This window comes from Poecilia formosa, unplaced genomic scaffold (assembly GCF_000485575.1).
Source record: "Poecilia formosa unplaced genomic scaffold, Poecilia_formosa-5.1.2 Scaffold246, whole genome shotgun sequence".
Classification (NCBI taxonomy): Eukaryota; Metazoa; Chordata; class Actinopteri; order Cyprinodontiformes; family Poeciliidae; genus Poecilia; species Poecilia formosa.
In genome coordinates this window covers 694785-711494 of record NW_006800185.1, presented here as the reverse complement: position 1 = coordinate 711494, position 16710 = coordinate 694785, and the positions used below count along the sequence as shown (strand labels likewise).

The 16710-nt window shown below is 38.0% G+C and overlaps 1 protein-coding gene across 5 annotated transcripts in view; it reads right to left on the bottom strand.

Moving 5' to 3' along the window:
* reln (reelin) overlaps nucleotides 1–16710 on the bottom strand; it is a 154080-nt gene that overhangs the window by 7281 nt on the left and 130089 nt on the right. For 2 of the 5 annotated variants that reach the window (XM_016680552.1, XM_016680550.1), the window contains exons 52-63: nucleotides 16178–16392; nucleotides 15232–15409; nucleotides 14201–14376; nucleotides 14011–14117; nucleotides 13024–13266; nucleotides 12096–12271; nucleotides 11950–12023; nucleotides 10563–10724; nucleotides 10316–10473; nucleotides 9313–9538; nucleotides 8016–8213; nucleotides 7063–7161 (exon numbers count right to left, since the gene is read on the bottom strand). In XM_016680552.1, coding sequence (XP_016536038.1) covers nucleotides 7063–7161; nucleotides 8016–8213; nucleotides 9313–9538; nucleotides 10316–10473; nucleotides 10563–10724; nucleotides 11950–12023; nucleotides 12096–12271; nucleotides 13024–13266; nucleotides 14011–14117; nucleotides 14201–14376; nucleotides 15232–15409; nucleotides 16178–16392 — 2012 coding nt within the window. Of the gene's footprint in view, nucleotides 1–2821; nucleotides 2828–7062; nucleotides 7162–8015; nucleotides 8214–9312; nucleotides 9539–10315; nucleotides 10474–10562; nucleotides 10725–11949; nucleotides 12024–12095; nucleotides 12272–13023; nucleotides 13267–14010; nucleotides 14118–14200; nucleotides 14377–15231; nucleotides 15410–16177; nucleotides 16393–16710 lie in introns of all 5 variants that reach the window. The other 3 variants (XM_016680549.1, XM_007569804.2, XM_016680551.1) reach the window with 3 other exon arrangements.

The window sequence follows — 16710 nt, the reverse complement described above, 5'->3', positions numbered from 1 at the left end:
TGCGCGTTTGCGCAGAGTGAAGGAAAGAGGAGACCAGCTGCACAGGCAGGCTGCGAAATGAGATGCAGGTGATGATCGGTTTATGTGATCGGCAACAAGAGACCGTGATCGGTGATCACCGATCATACACTTTTTCACGGAAATCGGCTGATTATGATCGGTGGCCGATCGATCGGCACACTTCTAGTTTAAACGTATCCAGTTCAGGTTTGATCAATCTAAGCATTTTAGATTTTGAACAATCTAGTCCAGATTCCTCTAAAAACTGAGAAACCTTTTAGCATTTTCCATCTGCAAGTTGGTAAACTGGCCAGATTGGCTAATAGCTCTGGTGTTGCATTTTTCTTCATTTTAGGTATTCAAACTCTAAAAGAACTATATTATCAAAAAGTGGCCGTATAGTTGTAGTAGTAAGTGTGTGTTTTATTTATTGTAATACAAACTGTCATAAGTGTTACTTTGCAATTTTGACTATTATGCTTTTAGCAGCCATATTGGACGTTAACCTTAAGAATGCCATAATGATCATCGTTACATTTGGAGGAAAAACAGGGACATTGTACCATCCCAACCGCGAAGTACGGGGGTGGCAGCATCATGTCGTGGGGTTGTTTTGCTGCAGGAGGAACTGGTGCACTTCATGAAATAAATTATGTGGAAATACTGAAGCAACATCAGCCAGAAAGTTACAACTTTGGTCCAAATGGACCCAAACCATAAAGTTCAGAGGCAAAGATACCAAATACCAATATGTAAAGTAGAGGCGTGTGATACTTGGTATATGGAAATGTAGTATCACTAATACCAATATTCATTATTTAATGATCCCATATTGATAGTAACTTGGCATTGACACTGATATTTTGGATTTATCCACCGACCTCTACACTGCAAAAACACAAAACCTTTCCAAGTATTTCTGATCTAGTTTCTAGTGCAAATATCTTAGTACGCTTGAAATAAGACAAAACTAACTCAACATAACTTTTCAGAGATACAGAAGCTTGTTTTAAGTAAGCAATTTCTTAATATTGATAAAGTTCCACTGGCAGATTATTTAACATGGGAGAAATATATTTTTAGAAGTGAAATAATTTCCCATATTGATGACTAGAAGTCATCAATATGGGACTAGAAGTCATCAATATGAAGGAATTACTGACTTAAAATAAGCTCCTATGTCTTGCAGGAAGGTTTCTTGTAAGTTAGTTTTGCCTCATTTCTAATGTATCAAGATATCTGAACTGGAAACTTGACCAAAGACACTTGGTAAGATTTGGTGTTTTTGCCATGTAATATAAACTTCTGATTTTGAAGGCATTAACAAATACATTTCTGGTAAATTCTTTTAATATTCTGTCATTTGGAAAACATAAATATTTTTGATTTCAGCTACATACCACATCAGAAAAGTCTGGATGATCTTTCTGGCTTTGATTCGAGCCTTCACCTGAACATTGTGAGCGATTGGCCTGACCTTTGACCTGTCTCGTGTGCTAATTTACGTGACTGTAGGAGTGGGCAACATGTGATGACAAAAGTGATGATAAAAACTATTTGTTACTTCTTTTTTACTGATTCAGAAAAATGTAACACGCTTCTTTAGGACACCATCATAAATAAGTGTGGTTTTTATCACTAAACTGCATATATTACACTGCAAAAACATCTTACCAAGTATTTTTGGTTTAGTTTCTGGTGCAAATATTTCAGTACACTTGAAATAAAACAAAAACTTGCAAGTAATTTTTTTTAGCATAATATTGGTGCTGGTTTAAGTCAATAATTCCTGAATATTGTGCTGGTTCGACTGGCAGATTATTTTACTTATAACACATTTTTCACAATTAATAAGTGAAATAATCTGCCACTGAAACTAGTAACGTTTTTCAAATAAATATGAATTATTGACCCAAAACAAATTCTTATATCTTAGTGAAAAGTTAGTTGTTAGTTAGTTTTGTCTTATTTTAAGTGTATTAAGACATTTGCACCAGATACTAGATCAGCTGGCAACTTGTGTAAAAACACAAAACCTTTCCAAGTATTTTTGTGAAGTTTTAAGTTCAAATATCTTACTACACGTGAAATAAAACAAAACTAACTTAAAAGTAAAATTTCATCAAGATATAAGCGCTTAAGATTAGCGCTTATATCTTGATGAAATTTTACTTTATTAAGTCAATATTAAGTTATTGATATTAAGTCAATAATTCCTTAATATTGATTTTTAAAAATTACTAGTTCCAGTGGGAGATTATTTCACTTATAACAGGGAAAAATGTCATAAGTGAAATAATCTGCCAGGGGAACTAGTATTTAAAAAAAAAAAATCAATATTAACAAATTATTGGCCTAAAATAAACACTGACATCTTACTGAAAAATCACTTCTGAGGTAGTTTTATCTTATTTAAAGTATTTTCACTTGAATCTAGACCAAAAATACTTGGTAATATTTTGTATTTTTGTGCAATTAATTATATTTTTAAATTAACTGATAGTCTCATTGAACAAAGAGTGGAGAAAAAAATAAATTTAACAATTCAGGCAATTCAGAGAATTTATTTTTTGAACAATTAATCAGAATTTATCGTGATAACGCCAAATCAAAATTCTTTTCACAATAAACGATACGATAAATGCCCACCCCTACGTGAGAGCATGGCGATGAATTTGGTAGTGATGAAAAGAGCTTATTAAAATCATGGAAAGGTGTCTGCAGTTTAAAAAAAAAGATAAAGGAGTGGAAGAAGGGTCTGCGTGTTGGTTGAGGTGAGTTTGAGGGAGGGGTTGCATTCAGGAAGAGGCGGAAAACTTACCTCACACTACAGCCATGCCAGAGGGAGCAGAATACAGAAGAGAGCAGAGATTAGAGCGCGAGAGGGGATGGGCAGGAGGTGGGGACTGCTGTCTTGTAGAAAGGTCTGGGGGGGAAGGAGCCCCAGTCTGGGGAGGCAGAGGCCCGGAGTGGGGGAGAGAGGAAGGCAGAGAGGTAGTCAGAAGTGTGAGGAAGCAGGAGAGAGAGAAAATGGGAAGAAAACATGAGACAGCAGAGAGGTAACAAAAATGAAGACAACCAAAAAAGAAGGAAGGAGAGAGAAAGATTTGCAGGAGAGATCCATTCATTGAGAAGGATTGAAGAAAAGAGAGAAAGGACGGTGGGAAAAAGTTTGGCGGTGGCGTGAAGGAAGCAAAGGGAGGATGAGAGAAAAGAAAAGGTTGTGTAGGAGGAGGAGTGAGAGGAAATGTGTGAAGGAGGAGTGGCGGCGGGTGGAGAGAAATAAACAGAGCAAAGTGTGAGGGTCACTCTTTTCAGCAGACACTGTTGAAAACCGAGGAAACACGAGGAAGGAGCACTGCAAAAACACAAAATCCTACCAAGCACTTTGGTCTGGTTTCCAGTGCAAATATCTCAGTAAACTTCAAATAAGACAAAACTGACATTCAAGTAACTTTTCAGCAAGAAACAGGAGTTTGTTTTAAGTCAATAATATTAACGAGAAAGTTCCACATGCAGATTATTTCACAACGTGGGAAAAACTAATTCCCGTTGATGTTATTGTTTATCAGCTGATGTTACTTTCAAATAGTTTAAATAATATGGCACACTTGAATGCCAATATGAATTTCAAAATTCAAGTATTTTTTTCTTTTAGTTTATGACTCCTGTAAAGTTAAAATCAATCAATAAAATCAATGGCAACACTGGTGTGATGTAAGCTAACTACAAATGATGCTAATTAGAGATGTTGCTTAGAGCAGCCTAGTTGGTATGAGAGGCCCCAAATGAAAATCTTGGACTGGCCCTGCTTTTGAATTATTAACTTAAAACAAGCTCCTGTCTCTTGCTGAAAAGTTAGTTTTGTCTTATTTAAATTATACTAAGATATTTGCAGCAGAAACTAAACAAAAATACTTGGTGAGTTTTTGTGTTTTTGCAGTGAGAGGGACAGGGCACGGCCAGGTCGGCCAGGGTCAGCTCAGGTCAGGCAGACGTCAGCGTATTAGTGTGTGGGGAAGCAAATCTGCATAATTTGAACTGAGATGACGGTTATGCAGAATCTGAAATACAATCTGTGTGATGGGATGTTGCTGTGAATCCACCACCAACATGAAGCATTAAAATGCTTTATGATGGCGTTTATGTTAGTGATGAACCAGGATAACCAACCAGCGTAGCAGTGATTATGCTCATGATATCTTCAGTCTTCTGCAGAGTCTTTACTCTTAATTTAATCTGTTTGAGAGTTTAGCTGCTGAAAATATGGAGTGTAACAATCTAAAATGCAAGGAAAGTAATAAAAGCCAGTGAAACAGTATGAATGAGGCTCATTCATCTGAAATCATCTACAGCTACCCTGTCTTATAATTAGAGATGCACTGAGAAATTAGCTGGTGACCAGAGTCAGATGACCTTTCACCCAGATCAATGAGCTTCTTCCAGTCAGGGAACGCCACATATTGCCTGACCAAAATGGCAACATTTGTTACATTTTCAGCTTGTGTGGTTCTCTTTCACACTGCACTGTGTAACTAATTGAAAACATGTTCACCTCCTCACCTGTGGTGGCGCTGCACTAAGAACCACAGAAGGAACCGACACAAAAACCTCCAAAGAAGAAATGAGCACAACTTCCTTCTTCATGAAATGTAAACAAAAATGGAGTAGCATCACATTTGAACAGTTTTAGGATTTCTCTTTTGTCTTTGGTAGAAGACAACAAGCCGCTTCTCCAGCTTATGCTGGACTCTCATGTTTGTTTTGGTTGTATTTACCCAGAATGCTCTGCTCTGCAGTCTTTGGTCCGCACATATGCATTTGATCTTCAATATGAGTTCAATTAAATCTGACTCACCAGGGCTGGTGTGAATGCACCCTCAAGGAGAAACAATTTGGGCTGAAAATAAAATAAAAACACAATTTGATGTGGAAGTTGTTACTGAAAGAAGTAGATGTAAAATTCTCCAATTTCGGTAGAGCGAGAGATGCAGAAGCTTTGTGAAAAGGAAACAATTTTCTAGGCAGGAATGTCAGCTATTCATTTCACTTCAAGTCTGCAGATGTATGTAGGTCTCTATTGTAAATTAAAACAACAGGGAGTTGGAAGTACATTTTCTTTAATCAACTAATTCAAAATATAAAATGCTTAAATCAAACCTGAACTGGATTTGTTTATTTATTTATTACATTTATTCTAGCTGTTAAAAATAATGATTTCAGTGCTTTATTTGGCATGTAAACCACGTCAGACTGAGGCTAAAATGGATTATTGTACACTGTGCAGACACTCGTTATGTTTTCACAAACATTTCATGAATTTTAAACAGTTTTAAGGAATGTGTTGATTGAAAAACAATTAAAGTTCAAGTTTCAGATTCAGAAGAAAACCTAACCAACGTTAGCAGTTTGCTAAAAGCAGTGTTTGGATTCAGGCGTTTTCACATATACTCTACGTTAGGCTGCAGTTGACACTAAATGCATCCCCTATTGACTCGTATCATGTACTTTTCAGTGGTGCTACAGTTGTTAATATTACATGTGCATATGTTGATTGTTGCTATGGTTACTTGCTTTTGTTTGTCTTTTTTTGCAGGTGTAGAGGCAAACTTCAGGGGCGTTGATTTGCATTCTATCTGCTCTTCTTTCTCTCCTATGCTCTTGTGGCTCTTTCACCCAAATTTCTACTTTAGTTTTCAGTCTCCATGTCCATGACATTTGAAATAAACCCAGAGCAATTCTAGTAAAGTTTTATATACATACATACCAAGTGGAGCACGATATCAAAAGTCATAACGCTTCACTTGTGAAAGTAAATCTTTTGAGTGTCACCTTAACATTCAAATAACAATTCTGACATAAAAAAAAAAGAAGCATTGATAATAAAGTAAAATTCTGCGCCACACGGCGGTGACCCCAGTTTCAACTCCATGAAACTTACCCGCATTGCTTTGCAGATGTCATATCATTAACGGAGAGAGCTCTGTTTTCAACAGTTTGCAACCCGCCACCTAGCTTGGGTTGCTAGGTGACGGGTGGAACTCTGCTGTGGTTGCTAAGTAACGAGCTGTGCCTGCTGATTAGTGGCACATTCCAGAAGTTTTTGACACCAAAAAACTCCCCCATTAACTTAATGCCAAAAATACAGAAGGGTGGATTTTTTTTTAACTGGGCTGTTTTTAGAAGCAGTAGAAACCCAAATGAAAGAAACACATTTATGCAAAACTTTGTATTATGAAATGATAGAACAGAAACAACAGAAAAACATAAATTTGTATACATTTTTTCTCAATAAAATAAAAAAATTATAATTAGAGAACAAATCAAAACAATAGCTTTTATGTAGAATGGAGAAACTAGAATACAAAAATACATTACATTTTAAGAGGGAATCTGAAACTAAAGCATCGATCTTATTATTGATCTGATACTGACCTGGTATCAATATTATCGATAATTTGGATTGATCTGCCTACATCTAATGCTGAGTAAGACAGCGCTACATCATGGTCCTGATTTGAAATTCCTTAAGCATATTTTCGAATGGTATATTTCTTAAAAGGAAAATCGGAAATCAGGTATCGGCCACAAAATCTCTGATCAGTGCATCTCTACTTATAATGACCACAAAGAGCAGATAAGTTAAACAATGAATGCTGTAAATTTTGACTGGTTTGTTTCAATCAAATAAGCATTTTAATGCTAAAAATAAAAGATAAGCCAGAAAAAAACCCAGATACATCCAGAGTTAAAAGCTAAACATGATTGTATTTAGGCAGTTAAATTGTATTACATCAACGTGTTTGTGTGGAAAATGCCTAACTGAAAATATCATGATCCAACAGCAACAGTTGTTCTGCTGTAAATGAAACAGCAATCATCTAACAACACCCTTTCCACTAAACCACCCTGGTGTGAATTTTCTGCTCTGTGTGAAGTGGAAGGAAATAATTTTCACTGCGACGAGGCAGAGGTTGAGACAGGGGAAGCTCAGGGATCTGTCAGGGCCGGTTCTGGGTGGGTGGGAGTTTACCAACAGCTGGACTGGGATTGGGTACTCACAGAACTACTTCCACATGGTCCAGCGCCCACTGGTCATGTCCCGCACCGTCGTGTCTCGGTTGCCACCATCGCAGCATTACGCCTTTAACCCTCGCTTCGCTGGGAAGAACATAGAAACATCGTGGAGTGAGTTAGTGAATCGGCATAAACCAGTGCAACATGCACTTTAAAAATAAAAGGGTTGTTTTAAGTCAGTTAGTATTCTAGTCATCTTAGGCCTTGTACGCAGGTGGATGGAACAAATATGGTATACACACGGGATTGGTTTCCAAACTGTTTTCATCCACATTGCTTTAAACATGCCAGCCCATAGGGGGCAGTGTAGCACAAAGATAGAACCTATGCCAGCCAATCAGATCCTTCAAAACAACCACAACTTCCTGTCAGGAAGTAAAGGTGGCCTATTTTTGCTTATCTTTAATTTCAGTTCATATATTCAATTACTGGCATGTCTAAAGCCTGGGATATTGCGTAATAATTAACCCTGCTTTAAACTTCTGCAGAATATAAACTTTATATAATGTAAACGTTTTTATTAAACTGTTTGTTTTTTGTAAAAACATATTCAGAGGAGTTTTTAAGCCAAAACTGTACAAAAATACATACATTCTGCATTTAAAATAAAAACACTTGTCAAAACTCGTAAAGTTTTAGCTTCACCTGGTTCAGATTTAAAGTAACGCTATGTTGCTGCATTTTAGGCAATAAAATATTTGTTTTCTTGTTTATAAAACGGAACTGATTTGTTTATTTACATATTTTAATATATCGCTACTATTGTATAAAAAGGCTTAAGCGGTTAAATTAAAAATCTGCAGAAAGTGTCTTTTTTACCCAATTAATTAATTGTCAGAATAACTGAAGGACTAATCGATTACTAAAATAATCTTTGGTCACAATCACAAATAATCCATCTTTTTCCTGCAGATTGGTGCATTTACTGATAAACTCACAGTGGGATGTTGTAGGAGACTCTCTGGGCCTTTATGAAGTCTTTGGGCTGATGCTGGGCAATGACGTGCCAGCTGACGCCGTTGTTGACGCTGTACTGCAGCAGGACGGCCCGGTCCACTGTGTCAGCCTGATCCAGAGCGATGTTACAGCTGTCTGTCTGTGCTACGCTGCCGATCTGCAGCACAAACATGATCTTACTGCAAGGAGACAGACAGACGGCGGGTTAGAGAGGTGATATGGAGACATCTGGTCTGTTTTAGAGACAAGGAGACATCCTAATACACACCATCTTTTTATGATTTGCTTATGAATCAATCAAGTTGCTTTTCTTTATAAAAACATAATACCATCACCAACTGTGAAACCAATAAATATTACGTTTTGTTTAGTGAAATCATCAAAATGATCAATACACATAAAACATGTTGAATCACAATCAGAATTCCTTTTATTGTCATTTGTGCACCAAGAAAGAATAACGAAATTTAGAAAATGGGACTATCAAAGGCAAGTCAAGTAACTGGATAACATTTATTATTATTTTAGTATATCTCAATAAATATAGAAATGTTGAAGGAACTCAGAACAACTGGGATGTTAATGATGAATAAATAAATAAATGATGATCAGGGTTTTTGGCTGAAGTTAAGGACAAACAGAATAAATATGTTGGTTAATGTTCCAGTGATTATGATTCAAAACTGTAACCAGGTGGGTTTTTAGTCTAGATTTACATGAACTCAGTGTTTCGGCTGTTTTGCAGTTTTCTGTTCCAGATTTGTGGTGCATAGAAGCTGAATGCTGCTTCATGATTGGTTCTGGTTCTGGATGCAGAGCAGAACCAGGAAGGCTGATACAACAGCAGCAGATCTTTAATGTGTTGTGGTGCTAAACCATTCAGTGATTTATAAACTAACAACATGATTTTAAAGTCTGTTCTCTGAGCTGCAGGGAGCCAGAGAAAGAACTGTTGAACTGGGTGATGTTCTCTTACTTCCTGGTTTTAGTCAGAACTCCAGCAGCAGCGTCTGGATCTGAGTGATGTTTTTAGTCAGACCTGTGAAGACGCTGTTGCTGTAATCAATGTGACTAAAGATAAACACATGGATGAGTTTTTCTAGATCTTATTAGGACATTAATCCTTTAAACTTAGAAATGCTCTTCAGGTGATGGAAGGCCGACTTTGCAACTGTCTTTATGTGTCTCTGAAGGTTCAGGTCTGAATCCATCACTGCTCCCAGGTTTCAGGCCTCGTTGCTAATTTCTAGCTGTAGTGACTGAATGTTCTGGTAGTACCTGTACCTGGCTCTAGTGAGGTCCAGCGGTTTGGTAACTGCCTGCCTCAGCTTACAGCCACTGAAGTAGAGAGAGTCTCCATGAGCATGTGGAGACAGCTGCCCGCAGCCGCTGCCCACGCTGCCGCCGTGGATCAGCTGCCAGCTCTCCGGAGACACCGCCCCGGACTCGAAGTTGTCCTTGATGGAGCTCGGCAAGTCTGTGCTGGAGAGGGAGCAGTCATCGCCTGTCGGTGGGACAGAAGGAGAGGGAGATGAATTAGAAGTGTTAGATTTCACCAACGCAAGGGCAAAACTACAATGGAGCATCAGGGCCATTGCAGAAAAAAAAAAATTAAATTTCCACCAAAAAAGGAAGCAGAAATTTTCTAGTAAAAAACAGGGAGATTTCTGAGTTTGAGAAGTAAATAATTTGCTTGTGAAAACTGAAATTTTGAGAATAACCTTAAGATATTTTATAGATTTTTGAAAATTATTTTGAAAATAAGTCAAATATTTTTGATTTTTCAAGCTCAGAAATTTCCAAGTTCTTTCTGGCAAATTATTTTTGAACGAAATGCGATGCGTTTATTATAGCAATAAATCCATTATATCAATTAATTGAAGTTTTGATTTTTGAAGATTAAATTTTTAGAAAATAAATTTATAAGAGAGAATTAAGTAGCAATTTTTATATGAACTTCCACAAAAAAAATTATTATTCAATCTTTTTTCTCATTAAATTGACTTTTTTCTTGTAATTTTAAGAAATTCTTCTGGTAAAATTGCATTTTTTTATTTTAATATTACAACTATTTCCTCATAGTTAAACAAAAACTCGTGTAGCTTGGGTCTGATACTCTGTTGTGCAACTCACAGGAGGGAGAAGTCATGTTTCTATTTTTTATTTTTTGGAAAGAAAGTGAGAAAAATTAAGATTAAAATCAGGCATGGAATAAAAAATCTGGGATTTTATTTTAGTCCGTGTTGCTCAGCCTTGTTGTGACGTACGGCCTGTGACTCACCGTGGTATCCTTCATCGCAGATGCAGACCGCTCCACTCGTGCAGTACCCATGGCCGCTGCAGAGCCCTGGGCAAGCCTCGCCAATGTAAACGTTATCCACTCCCCAGCTGTGCCTCTCTCCTGTTCCCTCCTTCTGAATCCAGCGGAACTGCGTCGCTCTGAAACATCGACCAGTTTGCGGATGCTTCACGCTGATGTCGTGGAAACTCAGCAGTGATCTTGTGAAACGCGTCGTCTCGTTTCTTACCCTGAGGAGACGTGGTCCGGCAGCTGGACCGTGACTCTGGTCCAGGTGGAGCTGTTAACCGGACTGTAGATGGTGGATTCGTGGAACTGGAAGGGGGAGCAGCCAACGTTGTTCACAGATGAAGGAAGACACTCTGACTGGACCAGCTGCCATGAGTCGGACCTGGTGAGGTTAAAGGGACAGCTCAGGATTCTTAAAATGAGGTCTTGTAGATATACACAATATGTTTTTTGCCCAAATGCGACCGGCATTCACTGAAAGTCCCAATTCCGATCTTTTCACTCCACCCAAAAAAATCTGATCTTTGCCAATCTGATCTTTGAAGTACTAGTTTGGATCTGGTTGTTTTCAAAATGCACCACAGGAAATAATTTCTACCTGTAGCCACTCATTTATAGGTTATTTATAGATTAACATATTTGCATGTGCATGCCTGTTATTTCATTTATTTATTTATATTCAGTCATGTTTGAATTACCTAAATCACTCTTAAGTATATATACAGAGACCACTTAAAATGATCAGTTTCTCTGATTTTACTGAGTGAAATGAACATTGTTCTTTTATTCTATGAACTACTGACAACATGTGTCTGAAATTACAAGTAAAAATTTAGTATTTATTTGCAGAAAATGAGAAATGGTCAAAATAACGAAAAAGATGCAGAGCTTTCAGACTTTAAATAATGCAAAGAAAACAACAATGCTAATGTTTTAAATCAGAGATCAATCTCTGGTGGAATAACCAGGAGGTTTTCAGAGCAGTGGGCTCTTCATTTACCCAGAGCCATATATTTTATAGCTTATGGTTAAATTTGTACTATTAATATTTTGAACACTTAGGATGGAGTAGCTTGTCAACTAATAAGCAATTTCCCCTTGGTGATCAATAAAGTATATTCTATTCTATTCCATTCTAACTAGTACTTTTTTATATCAATATTAAGGAATTATTTACTTAAAACAAGTTCCTATATGGGTGCACTGATTAATCAGTGCCAATTTCTTAATTTTGGGGGATCAGGCGATACTTTCATGTAAAGATGATCTTATCTACCTCAGCAAAGGTCTAAAAATCAGCCGCTGTTCTGTTCTGCTGTGAGGCAGGTAATCGTCACCCCACAGTTAGCAAATCAGCAACTTTCTTGTTATATTTAGCGACATTTCGACATTAGGCAATTGGTATCGCCTAAAATTAGAATCGGCAGATCAGGCTGTATAAAGATCAGTAATCTGCGATCGGCCAGAAAACTGCAACTCCTATTCCTACGGCTCGTTAGTTTTGTCTTATTTCAAGTGTATGAAGACAGTTGCACTAGAAAGTAGAACAAAAACTAGTAAGACTTTGTGTTTGCAGCGTAGGCTGATTGTTCCCTTGTTTCTCTCACCGTGCGTCCTTCCTGTACTGCAGCAGGACAGAGTGATGATCCTCGCATGTGTCTGCCTCACAGCCGACAACAATCTGCAGAAACGAGACGTTTAGGACCTAAAAACCATAAAACAGACGCCACTGTGAGCACGCTTTCATTCTTACCTTAAACTGTAGAATATATCCGGGCTGAACTATAAGCTCTCGAGTGGCAAGGATGTTGTGTGTCCCGTCTTGGTTCTTGTTCGGCCAGTAGAGGTGAAATGAGGGATTTCCACAGAAGCCGGCGGTTCGCACAGCGTTAGGGTAGAAACTCCAGCTTTCCTCATGAGAAACGCCCTCTAGTGGAAGAAAAACAAATGGTTCATCAGGAATGTGGTTAAACCAGGGTCTTCACTAAAGAGGTGTAGAAAGAAAATTATTCTATAGCAAAAAATGATTCTATGAAGAATCTGAAACAATTCAAAATTCTCAAAAATCTATTTTAGTCTGTTTCAATTTTTAGAAAACTAAAAAACTAAGTATGTGTTGGGCAATATATATTTTTTAAGCAGTCAATTTTTTTTAGGAAATAAATTTATATCTACAAAATAGGGATTTTGTAAATGTAATATATACATTTATTTATATTTTGTATATTTTGTGTTTTACATTTGCATATATTTTTAAAAAATAAATAAATAGAATTGTTTTGTATAATCCTTTAGAAAATACATCTAATTTATTTTGTATGTTGTATATATTTTTACATTTTATTTTGTAAAATTACATCTACAAATTATATATTTTTAATATTTTTTCACTTGAGAAAAGACCAGGCGGCCTAGTTAGCCTAATACCGGTAATATAACTTACATAATTTTATGTATTTTTGTTTAAATATAAACTGCTAAATTTTGACAGTGTGTAACATTTTATATATGTTTTAAGTAAATGCTCTATTAGTTTACATCGTCTTTTCCTCTCGTTAGTCACATAATTCAAACAGAATCTTCAAACTGTTTGAATAGAAAATTTGGTTTCTGAATCAAATTGTGACCCTAAAAGTTGGAATCAAATCACTAAACACAGACAGATTTGCATCCAAACTCACCATCATCAAAGGTGTCCAGCAGTGTGGATGGGTTGATGTCTGACCCTCCCACCAGGATGTTGTCTATGGCCCACTGAGCTCTTTCCAGGCTCGGGGTGGCCAAGCCTGAAGAGATGGTGAAAGGCTGCCACCATCGCAGGCGTGTGGCGTTAGTCAGCGCCACCTCTGGCAGAACGATGTAGTCTCTCCTCACGGACACGTACTTCAGGTAATCCATCTCATGTAGCAGAGTCCAGGACACACCTGAGTATTCAGAGAGTTACATGAAAGGTGACCTACTGCGCTTCCTTGATGGGTCTATGGGTGATACAAAACATGTTCCTTATACTTTTAGAACAAAAGTCACTTTAAATTCGAATCAGACGTTGCTGTCCACAATGCCAAAACAAAATCGTACCAAATATTTTTGGTCTATTTTCCGAAAAACTAACTTAAGTAGCTTTTCAACAAGATATGAGCTTGTTTTAGGCCAATTACGTCTTAATTTTGATCAAAAAGTACTAATTCCACAGGCAGATTATTTCACTTATAACATGGGAAAAATGTCTTATCAGTGAAAAGATATGCCAGTGGAACTAGTAATTTTTAATCAATATTAAGGAATTAGTTATATAAAACAAGCAGAAAAAGCTACTATTGTCTTATTTTATGCATACTAAGATATTTTCACAAGAAATTAGACCAAAAATACTTGGTAGCATTTTGTGTTTTTGTAGTTCTTGGCCCCTCAACTCAGCGTTTACACTCGTATGTGAAAATGGCTGAAAACAGATGTGCAATTATACACCGTACATGTTTGAAAAGCATTAATTGAGCATCCTGCACAACCAACAAGAATGCAGCAAGTGGTTTCTGGACGGCATGTCAAGAACAAAGCACTTGTTTTTTCCAGCAGCCATTGTACAGCGCATGCAGCGGTAAAACCAGGTGACCAAAGGTGCGGGAGGTCAGCTTGGATTGCTAGGTAACAGCCTGAGCTTTGCTGACCTCCATCAGTGGAGTAATCCAGCAGGACCCCCTCTTTACGGCACGTGGGACGGTGGCACATGGTCATGTTGTCGTCACTTCCGATCCTGGCCCAGTACTCCACAAACCTATGAGCAGAAACATAAATAACGCAACAGAGTTAAGGAGTTTCACTAAACAGAATCTTCTCCCTAAGAGTGATGGGACTCACTTGGCCCCCCGCAGGTCCAAATCAGCAGTGACGGCCTGCCTGGCATCAGCTCCTCCAAAATACAGAGCAGTGCCCTCCACCAGAACGCCACAGTCGGTGCAGGGCTTCCCGCCCTCCAGCACCTGCCACTGAGGTCCGGCCCCCCCTTCCCAGTCAAAGCGCTCCTTCAAAGATGCCTATAGAAAAGAAACAAGTGTTAAAAAAACAAAACAAAATCACACAGTGGATTGGAAATGCGTTCACATGCCTGACCATTTTCACATTTCCTCACAACATTTCATCATGTTGTTTTAGGGATTGAGGTAAAATGTAAGTTATAAAGCATGTTTGTGAAATTGAAGAAAGGTGAACTGAAAAGTGTGGTGTGACTTTATTTTCAGCCCTATTGAGTCAATACATAAAGCTGCAGTGTGCAACTTTTAAAAGATGTCACTATGTCATGATTTAGTGATTTTTTTTACAAAGTCAAAATCCCTGGTTTTATGGTGCTAGTTTAGACATTTTTTAAAGAATTTTTCCAATATTTGTGCTCCTGTAGGACCGTAATTGTGACTTCTTTTCCCGCCATATTGATCACAGACATCAAGTTAGGTTAATTCAGTAAAAGTAAATACTGCTACATTCAGGGTGGAGTTGGTAATTTAAGCCCAATGTTTTTAAACATTTTTGTAGAAAATTTGCAATAAATTGAAAACTACACATTAGTGTGGAAACGTGCAGCAATCTGTTGATTTTGTGTGAATGTCTGCATTGTGGAATTGCAACAAATGGTCTAAAAATGGCAGAAAACAGATAAAAATCTGATTTTAGTTGATTGTTAAAATAATATTTAAGCAGACAGTTACGATCTTGATTTTATTTAAGTGTCCCTATGTACTGTAGAGGGTCAAATAAAAAGCTATTGCGGGCCAGATTTGGCCCCCGGGCCTCAGATTTGGCCCCCAGGCCTCAGGTTTGGCACACATGCTTTAAACCATCTCTCACTTCATTCTTTCACTGAAGGAGACCCATAAAGACCGATTAAAAGCTACCTTTAGGGCGGTACTGGCGTAACAGTTGGGTCCGGTGAATCCTGGATCGCAGATGCAGCGCTGATCCAGACAGTCTCCGTGTCCCCCGCAGTGGCCGTCACAGGGCGGCCCGATGTACAGGTTCTCCACACCCCACTGGATGTCCGAGTGCTGCTGGTAAAACCGGAACCGCACCGCGCTTGGGACAAGAACAAGCCTCATTCAGCAACACAGAATCACATCACTAATTAAACTTTCAGTACACGAAGCCTTTGGCTAGACTTTCATTTTATTTGATAATCAATAATTATTGATTGTTTTTCTGTTTTAAACATCTAAAATGATGCCAAACTGGTGCCATGACATTTCCTCCTTTATCCAGAGTTTTCACTCAACATGTCTTTTTTATCTTTAAGCCGTTANCAAAGAGTGAGAGAGTTGCTAGGTAACCAAAGAGTGAGAGAGTCAGTTGATTCCACCAATCTTGCTTAGCCGGTTATAAGAAGCTGAGCAGGTTAAGCCTTTCTTCTGCCTACATTTCCCAGCATGCTGTGCGGTTCTGGATCGGAGTTCAGTGAATATTCTGTATATCCTCATCTTCCTAAAAGGGTTTTTTTTTTTTTTTTTCAAAAGGAAATCTTCTGTAGACTTTTAGGTTTTTGTGGTCTCTTCAGCTGATTCTTAAAGAGAAATTTAAAACATCCTCCAGATGTTATACCCATAGTGTTTTTTTTTTTAATTTTTTTTTTTTTTTTTTGGAAAGAAAAAGGTTGGGTTTCATTTCCAAAAATTACTTTTGGCAAAATGCTACTCAGGTCATTATTTTTTAGGAAGGTGAGGATATTGAATATTCTACCTGATGCATTATATATTGATATTGATCACCTGTCTATCACAATATATACTGTCGTTGATTTATCGTGAAGGCTAGCTAAAACCATGCGGAGGCAGGTGATGGACAGCTCACGTTTCAGCCAGGCTGTCTGGAAGCGGGTAGACTGCCCTTTTCCAGCTCTCAGCAGGGAAGAAGACTGACGGCTGGGAGACCTGACCGCCACAGCGAGGGTCAGCAGGCAGGCACTGAGGGACCAGGTACTTCCACGTGACCCCAAAATCTACCGAATACTGAACGTGGATCTGTCGATCTGCTGGGCGGTCTGGAACATTGCAGCCAACAGCAATCTAAGAGAGACAATGACAAGGTTAACTCACTAGATGAGATCATTCAGACCAAAAAAATGCAAAGCAAATGTTTTTACTCTAAATATGTCTATTCAGAATATAACAAGTAATAAGATTAGATATCATGCAGATGATGCACAGCTCTATATTACGATGTCATTCAAAGCAGATGCTCAGAACAGATAAATGTGTGGATGTGCCAAAACTTTCTCCAGAAAACTGAAGTTATTATTCTGGACCTAAAGAGGAGCGATGTGGAGTCAACGCACAGCTTCAGTTATTATGAATGAAAACCAGCGATCAGGCCCGAAGTCTGGG